The sequence below is a fragment of the Ranitomeya variabilis genome, chromosome 4, assembly GCF_051348905.1.
Source record: "Ranitomeya variabilis isolate aRanVar5 chromosome 4, aRanVar5.hap1, whole genome shotgun sequence".
Classification (NCBI taxonomy): Eukaryota; Metazoa; Chordata; class Amphibia; order Anura; family Dendrobatidae; genus Ranitomeya; species Ranitomeya variabilis.
In genome coordinates this window covers 437,937,834-437,950,244 of record NC_135235.1, presented here as the reverse complement: position 1 = coordinate 437,950,244, position 12,411 = coordinate 437,937,834, and the positions used below count along the sequence as shown (strand labels likewise).

At 44.3% G+C, this 12,411-nt stretch overlaps 1 protein-coding gene across 2 annotated transcripts in view; it reads right to left on the bottom strand.

Moving 5' to 3' along the window:
- The window catches only part of ACSF2 (acyl-CoA synthetase family member 2), a 135,795-nt gene that overhangs the window by 83,012 nt on the left and 40,372 nt on the right, over positions 1-12,411 (bottom strand). For both annotated transcript variants that reach the window (XM_077251446.1, XM_077251445.1), the window contains exons 2-3: positions 8,201-8,396; positions 827-955 (exon numbers count right to left, since the gene is read on the bottom strand). In XM_077251446.1, coding sequence (XP_077107561.1) covers positions 827-955; positions 8,201-8,326 — 255 coding nt within the window. In that variant the 5' untranslated portion in view covers positions 8,327-8,396. The remainder of the gene's footprint in view (positions 1-826; positions 956-8,200; positions 8,397-12,411) is intronic.

Below are 12,411 nucleotides of genomic sequence, written 5' to 3'. Positions count from 1 at the left end.
GGCGCCACCTTTTGCACCCAGGGAATACACTGAGGACTGTGTTGGATTGATAAGTCTATTTCCTCTGAACGTATGGTCTCAGTTACTTGTTTTACTACCGTGTTCCAAGTTGCAGTAATTTGTATTAAGAACATTTCCCTCTACTTCTCCCTGCGTGGAGTATCCACTGTAGAATTAAATCCCCTGTTAACCCTTGCTCTGACTACGTTCCGTTACTGCATCCTACGTGCCTGCTGTCTCCTCACACATGCATGCCCCCAAAGTATTCCAATTCGCCGGGTCAAGCTTAACTTCTCAGTGCTGACACATAACAATACGGATTTCCGTGTGGTGTTAAATTGATGTCTCAGAGTTCACACATTCAGCTTGTCCACAGATAGCATAGCATTTCCAAATGGATAGTTTCCCTTTAAGGGTGTTTTCGGGATTTTTTCTTGCAGGTAAAGAGGAGCTTAAGTAACACATATGCTCATAGTTTGCTCCTCAATTCTAGTAATGACTGTCCCGTGATCCTTAGGTTGTCTCAGTTTACATCACTGACCCACTTGGTGTAATGATCACATGCTATACATATGGCCATCCATGCTGCAGACAGTGATTAGCTGCAATCATGTAAGCAGAGACCACAGGACACCATAGAGTCATTGCGGGAGCACAGGGAACAGCGTAGGCCATACTTTTTATTTTAGCCCATTTATGGATGCCAGAAAAAAATTTAAAAAATGAAAAAAAAACAAAAAAAAAAATTTAATTGTGTTTGGTTATGGTTTACAAAAAGTCTATATAAATAAAAATACATAGTAAGGAGAGCACAACTTTGTCTTACCAATATAAGACCAGCCTGAGCTGTTGCATATTGCATAACGACCCATTCATAAGAATTTGGCCCCCACATTCCCAGACGTTCTCCTTTCTTCAAGCCAAGAGCCAAGAGGCCTGCAGCAATGGTCTCCACCTGATGAGAGAAAACATCCAGTGATGCCACTACAGACACTTGGCAATCCTCTTAAAAAGAACAACAGACAATTTTATTCTTGGCGGTACTCGAATGTATGAAATTAGGATCTATACTATGTATAAAAAGTCCAGTATTATATATAATAATAACTACTAATAATAATATGAATATATGCTCCTCATCATAGGTTTTATAAAGTAGTTACAATCTGAAGTGTATCTATTGCTTCATTATTTTTTACAGGTTTTATTACTTCAATGAGAGCTGTATACCACATTAGAGGGGTTTTGCATGAATCAGACAGATCTGAATGATGGGCTATTGTCATTTCTCTCTACTGCAGGCTACAAGTTGCCAGATGTGTTAACAGTAATACAAAGCTGTGACCCCCTCGAAACATATATCCTGAAGTTATTCAAAACATAAATTTTAACAACATACTGTAAAAATGCATTAGTACCGGTGAAAAGTTTGGACAAGCTCACCTGTAATGGCTTCCAATGAACAGTTATGAATGGTCAAGGGTTCATTTGTAAAATCACTGGCCTTCAAAATGTGTTTGCCACCATAACGTGTGTGTTTTGCAGAGGCAGTGTTGGTTCACAACTCCATAGAGTGCTGAGCTCTAATTAACAACAGTTTAAAGCCAGAATATGGCAAGAACCACTTAACTAAAAGAAATCAAAGTCCATCATTACTTTAAAGACATGAAGTTCACATAATCTGGAAAATTGCTAGAGCCTTGAAGCTATCCTTAAGTGCAGTCGTAAAAACCATCAATTACTATGATTAAACTAATTCTTATGAGGCATAACCCAGGAAAGGAAGACAAAGAATGTCCTCTGCTGCAGAGGATAAGTTTATCATAGTTACCAGCCTCAAAAACCACAAATTGATCACACCTCAGGTAACAGCCCTCATAAATGATGCAGAAACATCAAGTAGCAGACATCTCAACATCAAAGGCCTAAAGAAGACTTGTGAGAAGCAGGTCTTTATGGTCAAATGCCTACAAAGAAGGCACTAATTAGGACTGCAAACAAGAAGGATACACTTGTTAGGCCAAAACCAACACAAGGACTGGTCATTAAACCAGTGAAAATCTGTACTGTGCTCTAATGAGACAAAGTTTGAGAGGTTTGGTACCAACTGTCACGTATTTGTTAGACACAGCTACATGAGAGAATACCTAGAGGGATATAAAGATGTCATCACTAATAAAAAGGGGGTACTTTGAGGAATCTACGGTTCAACGCCAATTCCGGTTTGTTTCACACATTTCTAGACTCTTGATTTCTAGATGCGCTCCTTCATGGTTTTGTTGCCATCGGTCTGAATCTACAATGTGCATATCCCAATACAAACAAAGAAAACCACTGCATGAACAGGTGTGTCCAACTTTTGAATCATACGGTATATTTTAATCTTATATCTTGAATATCAAGAATCATTTAATTGAGCACAAAGTACAAAACCATTTTAAACACCCACTTTTGCAAGGTAACTGGCAAGTGAGAAAACCCAGCAGTTTACTAGCTCATATATGCAGTGCAGTCCACGCAAGTGTAAAACCAGCTCGATCTTGTTAGGTTCATAGGTCTGAGAACTTCAGCTGAGTGCAGTCTACTGCTATCTACTGTCAGCCATTTCAAGCTGGGGAGAGAAAGCCACTATTACTGCTGCACCCAGTCATGAAAAGCTCCAGACAGTGTTATGAATGAGAACAGCAATGACAGCAGCTCTCTTTATACACTCTACTTTTATTAGCTGTATATTCTAGTTTAGCACTCTTTTTAAGTGGAGATTAGGCAAGGAGAAACAGCCTGCCAAACAGATGGCGGGATGGATTTCAGGTCTGCTGCTGATACTCAGTTGGCACAATCACAACTTTGCTTAAAGTGTAACTGCTCTTTCAGAAAACTTTGATGAGTCATAGGAAAATGTCAGAAGTTTGGGTCTCTTGAGGTCCAGGTCCACCGACTGCTAAAAAATAAGTCCAATTTTACAGAGCCCATGTTATATCTTGGATGAGTGCAGCACTGCACTTCTGTCCCATTATTGTAGGAATCAGTAGGGGTTTAAAAAACCCAGATCCAGCCAATCAAAATTTCATATAAGTCTCTATGACATGTGTCACAGGTTCCTTCTCCGGTATCACACAATCAACAGAGCAAGAGAATAGTGAACAATTCCAGAACCTTTATTTAGGCAAAAACACGAAAGGTTCATATACGATCCACCACACTGAGGATACAATAGTCCAGAACACGAATGCAGTTCAGTAACAGGATAAAAGTCCAACAATCCAGCAGAGGACAGCATGGTCCATATACTCTTCTTTCTCTCTGATATGCTCTTCACATCATGGGTCCACACAGGATCTGATCTGTGTCTCACCTCCCTGATATTTACAAGTCCCTCTCCTCATTCACAGGTTAGGGGGTGGGTCGCAGGGGCTCATTGTTTCAACAAGCTAGGTCAACATGTCATTAGCATATTAGCAAACAACATTATTCACTGACCCTGTGGAGAGATAACAATACAGAACTGTGGGGAGAACATCAGATGGCAAATAACAACTCATGCTACAGGAGAACACCTTGAAAATAAGTAAAATATAAATATACACAAAAATGATACCCACATAGCATATCACAACCTCTCCCCCCTCATAATAAGTGAGCACGCCATTAGGTCTACACAGACCACTGGCCTGCTCACTTTAGTCCACTTTCCTTCACTGTTTATAGTTCCTTGTACAGTGGCAGGGGTTGCAATAATCATGAGTAGGGTTGAGCGAAACGGATCGTTCATTTTCATAAGTCGCCGACTTTTGGCAAAGTCGGCGTCTCATGAAACCCGACCCGATCCCTGTGTGGGGTCGGCCATGCGGTACGCGATCTTGGCGCCAAAGTCGCGTTTCGTATGACGCGTTTAGCGCCATTTTTTCAGCCAATGAAGGAGTGTGGGCAGAGTGATGACATAGGGGTTAGGGGCGTGCACGCCTATGATCATTTTAGCGCTTGCGCGCAGCAGGGATTTGCAATGTGTAAAACGAAATTTTCGGGGCTGGGATGGAGGGGGGGGGAGAGAGAGAGAGAGAGAGAGAGAGAGAGAAAAAAAAATAAAATCCCCATTGACGTGCATAGGGTTTCGTGTTCCGGCCGATCCTCGACCTTTCGCAGTAATCGGCCGATTTCGCCCGACTCGACTTTTCAAAAAGTCGGGTTTCGCAAAACATGACTCGACCCTAAAAAGGTCAAGGTCGCTCAACCCTAATCATGAGCACTTGTCCATAAATTCCCGGGTCCTGGCTTTATGGTCATATCAGGCTTTTTGACTGGACTGGGCCATTCGCTGATGTTCATTAGCCAAGGTAGCTAGCTTGGCGAGACAGTCTCTGAACTCTAGAACGTAGGGAATGATGGGCGTTCTAGTATCTGCGATATCTCCCTCCAATTGTTCTTTCAGAAGAGTGAGAGGCCAACAGACCTTCTGCTCCCACAAAATGACTTTAACTCCCCAATGTCATTTCCAAGGAGGATATCTGCAGGAAGTCCTCCCATAACTCCAATCCAACACAGTTTTTCTCCAAAACCATAATCCAAACGTACCAAAGCTCGCTGTATATATTTGCGGACACCCCTCGCCAGGACAAAGGGAATTCCCAGGCCCTGGTGAAGTGCCTTGGGTCGAACCACACGGGGGTCAGCGATAGTCAGGAATGCCCCCGTGTCTCTAAATCCCGACCCTTTGCATCCATCAATTAAGACATCCTGCAGGTGGCAATGCAGTTGCTGTGTATTTCTGATGGACAAAGGCCGGAGTCCGTACACTCCAGAAGGGGTATCTATTGTGCCGTGGTCCGTGGTCCACTCTGGTGGGGGTGGTGGTAGCTCTTCCTCAGGCGGGATGGAGTGCACAAGATGCACTGGATGGGGTGGGGCTGCGAGGGGCTCCCTCCGAATCCTTGAGGGACAGCCAGACTGCAAATGTCCAGGTTGCCCACACCCGTAACATCTCCTCTCTGTGATACCCCGAGGTCGTGGTCGGAACTGTTGGGGCCCAGGATTGTGAGGCGTGATAGTCATCGGCCTGCGGCTGGGTGGAGGGGCAGATATAATAGGAGAGGGACGGGACGTGGGAGAAGGCCGTGGTTCATTGTCCAGAAGCCTCCTCCATCGTGGTCGGATAGTAAAGGCTTCATCGGCCAGGGCTGCAGCTCTATCCACGGTGCACGGCGTGCGCTCCCGGACCCATTCCCGTACTTCTGCGGGGCACTTGGCAAGAAATTGTTCTATAAGGAACGCCTGTATAACACCTTCCACAGTAAAGGCATTTTCTGCTTCCAGCCATCTCCGACATGCCTGGGACATCTTATGTGCATACATCCTAAACGATCCCCCCGTGGTGCATGGGAGGTCTCGGAACTTGGCCCTATATGAGTCTGGGGTGATAGCATGGTAATCCAGGATAGTCTGCTTTACAATGTCATAATCCCGATTCCGCTGTGAGTCAATGGTTCGGTAAGCCTCCGCCAGGCTACCGTTCAGGAGTCCCACTAACAAACGCATCCAGCCAGAGTGGGGCACCTCCATCACAGCACACTGCTGCTCAAAGTCCTTGAAGAACCCCTCCACATCTCCGGAAGCCTCATAAAATGGCTTAAAGTCTGTCCGGGTGATCTGTACAGTCTCCCGGATCGTTGGGTTTACATTCCACATTGCGTTACTTCCTCTTTCAAGCTCCAATGCTTGTCTCCGCTGTGCGTGCCCGGCGGGCAGCCTCCTCCTTGTACTCCTGAGAGACGATGCCTGGGCCCAGAACCGCCATCTCTTCTTCATACCACACCACCTACTGTTTTTTTGGGGTGGGCGTCCTCATCTCCAGTGCTCGTCCTTCAGACATATGGGAGTAGGTGGTCTGGCTAGCACCCACCAGTAGATCAATTAAGGCCTCTTTAGTCAGTCCCTGGTAGTTCAGGCCCAAGTCTCTGGCTCTCTCCTGTAAACTGGATACAGTCCAATTTCTGTACTCACTCTGTGGGTGGTTCTCCATTAGGTTACGCTCTCTTGATCCCGCTGCTTGCCACCAGTTGTCACAGGTTCCTTCTCCGGTATCACACAATCAACAGAGCAAGAGAATAGTGAACAATTCCAGAACCTTTATTTAGGCAAAAACACGAAAGGTCCATATACAATCCACCACACTGAGGATACAATAGTCCAGAACACGAATGCAGTTCAGTAACAGGATAAAAGTCCAACAATCCAGCAGAGGACAGCATGGTCCATATACTCTTCTTTCTCTCTGATATGCTCTTCACATCATGGGTCCACGCAGGATCTGATCGGTGTCTCACCTCCCTGATATTTACAAGTCCCTCTCCTCATTCGCAGGTTAGGGGGTGGGTCGCAGGGGCTCATTGTTTCAACAAGCTAGGTCAACATGTCATTAGCATATTAGCAAACAACATTATTCACTGACCCTGTGGAGAGATAACAATACAGAACTGTGGGGAAAATATCAGATGGCAAATAACAACTCATCCTACAAGAGAACACCTTGAAAATAAGTAAAATATAAATATACACAAAAATGATACCCACATAGCATATCACACCATCACAACCTGTTAAAAGTTTCCTATGAATTCAGATAAAAAGGGGTTGTCTGGAACTTTAACATTGCTGGCTTATCCTTAGTGTAGGTCATCAATGTCTGATCAGATGTTCCTGGTGTCGGTTGCGTCTGGAATTACTCAGCTACGGACCTTCACAGAGCAGTTCCATTGACAGCATCGTGGCTGCCGCTGTGTACTGCCCATTGATCCCCTTCTGATTTAGATAGGGGGCGGAAGTACAAAATCCAGGTGCAGCCACTATACAGCCAACGGAGTTGTGCTGTGCAGCTGCATAACTGAGCAGTTCAAGCTGCCGCTAACACTGGGAACAGATGATCAGCAGGGGTGCCGGGTGTTGCACCCACTGATCAAACATTGATGACCTACCCTAAGAATAGGCCATCAATGATAAAGTCCCAGACAACCCCTGTAAAATAAACCAGCTGGTTATTCTTCCCTAAAACACCACTTCTACCCATTTTGTCACCTCTTTTGTGTGCCAAATGTGACCTCATGTAATTGTAGATCAGGATTGTTTAAAAAAAAAAAAAAAAAAAAAGGCCTTTCAATCCCCACACAAGCTATATGTAAATTCCTTTCTGGATTAAAAGTTGCATAAGTTGAATTAAAAAAAAAAAAAAAGACATAGATCCATCAAGTTAAGCCTTCCAAGTCAAGGAGGTAGTGCCAAAAATCAACTTAATCTTGTTTGATAGACACCCCTGAGGACTAGATAAAACACCTCAAGCTGAAATCCTATGCATGCGGCAAGTTCCGTTTCCAGAACATGCCCAGTCAAGCTGGATGTACATGTGATGGCCTAAGCGTTGCACGATGCATGGTAGCAGAACCCGCCTGCGTGTCTGAAGAGGATTCCAGGTACAAGTATACTCAGTTTCCCTACATATGCACCAAAACCAAAAGACAACAGTGCATTAGTAGGATTTCAGATGGGCTTGGGATGACTTACGCTGGTCTCAGGGACAGAACAAGAATCCAACCAGACTGGTTGGGTTGAGTTTTGGGCATTTACATCCTTGCTTCTCTCAAGGGAGTCTAGCTTTTTGAAACCACAAAGGTTATTTGTTTACGGCATATGTAGGGTTTGAACGGCTGTTTGTCATTCCTAATCCATATGGGAACACCTCTAACCTGTAGAAGAGCCGAAGACAGCGGTGGCAAGTGGTGAAAAACTAGGTGACAGGTTTTGATGTTGCAGGGTACTGAATAGCTAGCTACTTTAGATATGGAAACCTGTGATTAAGGCTCAGTCCACGCATACTATAAATGTAAATTTACATCAGAGTTACATATTACTACATATAATATGATAGATGTGAAGATAGTATGATACTTTCTACAACTGCTTCAAAAGTAGAGCCCTGAACCAAAAGTGTAGAACAATGGTTTACTGCAAATTGCATTGTAGCCCAGGCAGTATTAAGGTGAATATTAACCATCCCCAGCCAATCACTGGAAGAGTCAAAGTTTAAATACGTATTACTTCTGGGAATCCAACCTCAGGGGGGCAACGTGGTAGTTTGCTGCCCTCCAAAACATTTTTATATACGGTGCCCACCATACATCCCCAGCACATTTTCTGTCTATTCTGCACATACATCTTTACTTAGCTGGCTGAAGGTTTTCCGTGTCCCATCATAAGCAACTACAACGGCTTCTTGATCTGGTAAACGCTGAGTTGTGTCCAGCAAACACTGTTGCACAGTCTTGCAGGAAAGTGGCATGTCAGATAATCCACTGACATAACTAGTGGAAGTGACCGGTCGTGAAGGAGGAGTATCTCTCAGCAAGCAGCTGTGGATTGAATAACAAAGCATTAATGTAGGTACAGTGGGGAAAAAAAGTATTTAGTCAGCCATCAATTGTGCAAGTTAATAATAATAATAATAATCTCTATTTATATAGCGCCAGCATATTCCGCAGCGCTTTACAGTTTAACAGTTTCAAACAACAATCATAGGTAACAACGTTAACAACACAATAATAAAGCACAATAAGACGACCCTGCTGGTGAGAGCTTACAATCTACAATGAGGTGGGGCGATACAAAGTACAGGTGTGTATTTACAATGATGTATTTACAATGATGGTCCAGCCATCTTCAGGGGGTGGGGGATAGATGGAGATAGTGAATGGGCTACACACACACACAAACATAGTGACTGATTAGGGAACGTGATAGGCCGCTCTGAACAAATGTGTTTTGAGCGAGCGCCTAAAACTATGCAAGTTGTGGATGGTCCTAATATCTTGGGGTAGAGCATTCCAGAGGATTGGCGCAGCACGGGAGAAGTCTTGGAGACGGGAGTGAGAGGTACAGATTAGTGCAGAGGTTAGTCGAAAGTCATTTGCAGAGCGCAGCGGTCGGTTAGGCCGATAGACAGAAATGATGGAGGAGATGTAAGGTGGTGCTGCACTGTGGAGAGCTTTGTGGGTGAGAACAAGTACTTTAAAATTGGATTCTATAATGAAAGCGCAGCCAGTGTAACGACTGGCGAAGAGAGGACGCGTCCGAGTAATGATTAGCCAGATGGACAACCCTGGCTGCTGCATTAAGGATGGACTGGAGAGGGGAAAGTCGAGTGAGGGGGAGGCCAATTAATAGAGCATTGCAGTAGTCCAGGCGGGAGTGGATCAGGGCGACAGTGAGGGGTTTTGTTGTTTCCATGGTGAGAAAAGGGCGGATTCTAGAGATGTTCTTTAGGTGTAAGCAGCAAGAGCGGGCAAGAGATTGATATGGGATGTGAAGGAGAGATCAGAGTCAAACATAACACCCAGACAGCGCGCCTGCTGCCGGGGTGTTATTATGTAAGATTTATTTTGCAAATTATGGTGGAATACCCCTCTTTGTTGGGGGAATCCTGTGACAACTCTGCTTCATCACATTACTCTACTGTGCGAATTAAACCCAGCACAAGGTTTCTACAGCTTTGGTTGCTTCATCTAGTGCACCAAACTGCACCAATGTCATCAGTCCATGCTGGGTGCCTCCACGATCCACCTCACCATGTGAGACATAACAAATAGTGCAAAGCTCCTCATTACAATAAAGAAATAAACATTGTCCAAACAGGCCAAACTCAGCAAATATTAGGGAAAAGAAGAATCGGGCCTGTTGGTTTTCAGCAAACTCAATCCGTTGTCCTTTTGCAGGATAAGCTGCTGCTGAGTGTCGAACAGCATTTTTTTTCCTACTCAGCCAAGTTTCATTGTTTAGGAAGGGGTATGGTCAAATCCTCAAATGACTGCTATCTAAGGTGTGTGGCTACCATAAGATTTAATTTATTAAAAGTCTATATTGTGCATGTATAAAATAATAATTCAAATTTAAGTTCAATATGTACCTTGCACTTTCAGGTGATTATTCAGAATAAGTTTTCATGTGTGTACATGAGTAATAATACTATTTCTGGCCATAAAGCTTCCGCATTTGTAGCAGTATTTTTTCTGCACTAGAAGCCTCAGTAATTTCTACTTGTACAATTCTACTTCCTACAGCTTCTTCCCCCTTCACTCTATATAGACTTGAAGACAACAGGTGATATTTCACTGAAGACAGATTTGTAGACAAATTAGAGTAGTTTTTAAGAGTGAATGATCAGTGCAAGAGTTGCATATATTGAACTGATAAGTCATACAGATGTGTGAATAAGGGTAAGTTCGCACAGGGCGTTTTTGCTTTTTTTTTTTTTCCTGCAGCGAAACCTGATCATCTTGGCAGGAAAGAAGCTGCGTCAAAAATGCAGGTTTAGGTGCGTTTTTGTTGCTTTTTTTGGTGCATTTTTTTTTCTCTTTGTCCATGCTAATGTCCTTGGATTTTCAGCAGCAAAAACGCAGCAAATAATGATACCTGTGTTTATGCTGCGTTTTTTTCCCCAACACCCATTCAAGTCAATGGGTTAAAAAACGCTGGAAAAACGCTGAAAGAAGTGACATGCTCTATGTCCAAAAAACGCAGCAAAGCACAAAATACTGATCAAACAAAAAACCAATGTGCGTGCATGAGATTTCTGAAATCTCATAGGCTTTGCTGGTATTGTAAAAAGCAGCTGAAAATTAGCATAAAAAAGCAGCAAAAAAAGCCCTGCGTAAACTTACCCTAAGTGTTGGGTTCACACTGCGTTAATAGCAGCCCGTTCAGCATATGCGTTACCGGGCTGCTGTTAATGCAAGTGCCGATATGTCACATCGCTAGCGCAGATAGAGCTGGCAGATGCTCTATCTGCGCTAGCAGTGACGGACCCGGAAACACTGCAGCCCACGTCCCAGGGTCGAGCACTCATTTATAATGTGCCCCTCATACCTGAAATTGTCAGGGGGTCATGTCTTTTCCCCCCAACACAAACGCCTCCCAGCCGTCACCCAGGGCCTCCGGGCGCCGCCTCCTTTTCCTTCATGAATGTCCCCGGCGCCTGTGCTGTAAGTTCCCATCATGTGATGGGAGTCGAAGGGCAGTGTAAACTGCGCAAGCCCGAAAAAAAAAAAAAACACTTACAGCGCAGGCGCCGGGGACGTTCATGAAGGAAATGGAGGCGGCACCCGGAGGCCCTGGGTGACGGCTGTGGTGCATTTGTGTCAGGGGGGAAAAGACATGACCCCCTGACAAATTCAGGTATGAGGGGCACATTATAAAAGCGATTATTTCAGCGTTTGTTGCTGGGACCCGTACTAAAAGAGCCACCTTGACAGAATGCAGCTTTAGTGCTGCACAAGGTGGCTCTTTTAGTTAAAAATGCCTGAGGGGGGTGGGTGACAGATTCCCTTTAAGGGAAAAAGAAATTCAAACCTACAGGGCCCTGTGTGAAAAAGTGATTGCCCCCTAAACCTAATAACTGGTTGGACCACCCTTAGCAGGAACAGCTGCAATCAATTGTTTGTCATCACTGGCAATGATTCTTTTACAACGCTCTGGAGGAATTTTTGGTCCACTCATCTTTGTAGAATTGTTGTAATTCAGCCACAGAGAAGGGTTTCTCAGCATGAACCGCCTTGTTAAGGTCATGCCACAACATCTCAATTAAGGTCAGGACTTTGAAAAGGCCACTCCAAAGTCTTAATTTTGTTTTACTCAAGCCATTCAGAGGTGGACGTGCTGCCGTGTTTTGAATCATTGTCCTGCTGCATAGCCCAAGTGTGCTTCAGCTTGAGGTCATGAACAGACAGCCGAACATTCCCCTTTAGAATTTTTTTCTAGTAGACAGCAGAATCAAGGGTATGTGCACAGGTATCTGTGGGAGCTACGGATTTTTCCACAGCGGATTTAATAAATCCGCAGGGCAAAAGCACTGCTTTTTACCTACGGATTTATTGCGGATTTACCGTGGTTTTTGAGCGGATTCCACTGCGGTTTTACACCTGCAGTTTTCTATTATGGAGCAGGTGTAAAACCACTGCGGATTCCGCACAAAGATTTGACATGCTGCGGAATGTAAACCGCTGCGTTTCCGCGTGTTTTTTTCCGCAGCATGTGCACTGCGGATTGCGTTTCCCATGGGTTTACATTGTACTGTAAAAGCATGGGAAACTGCTGCGGATCCGCAGCACAATCCCCAGCGTGTGCACATACCCTTATGGTTCCATTGACCACGGCAAGTCTTCTATGTCCTGAAGCAGAAAAACAGCCATAAACCATCACATTACCACCATACTTTACTGTTAGCATGATGTTCCTTTTCTGAAATGCAGTGTTACTTCACCACCAGATGTAATGGGACATACACCTTCCAAGAAGTTCAACTTTTGCCTCGTCAGTCCACAGAGTATTCTCCCGAAAGTCTTGTGGATCATCAAGAGGTTTTTCTGGCAAAAC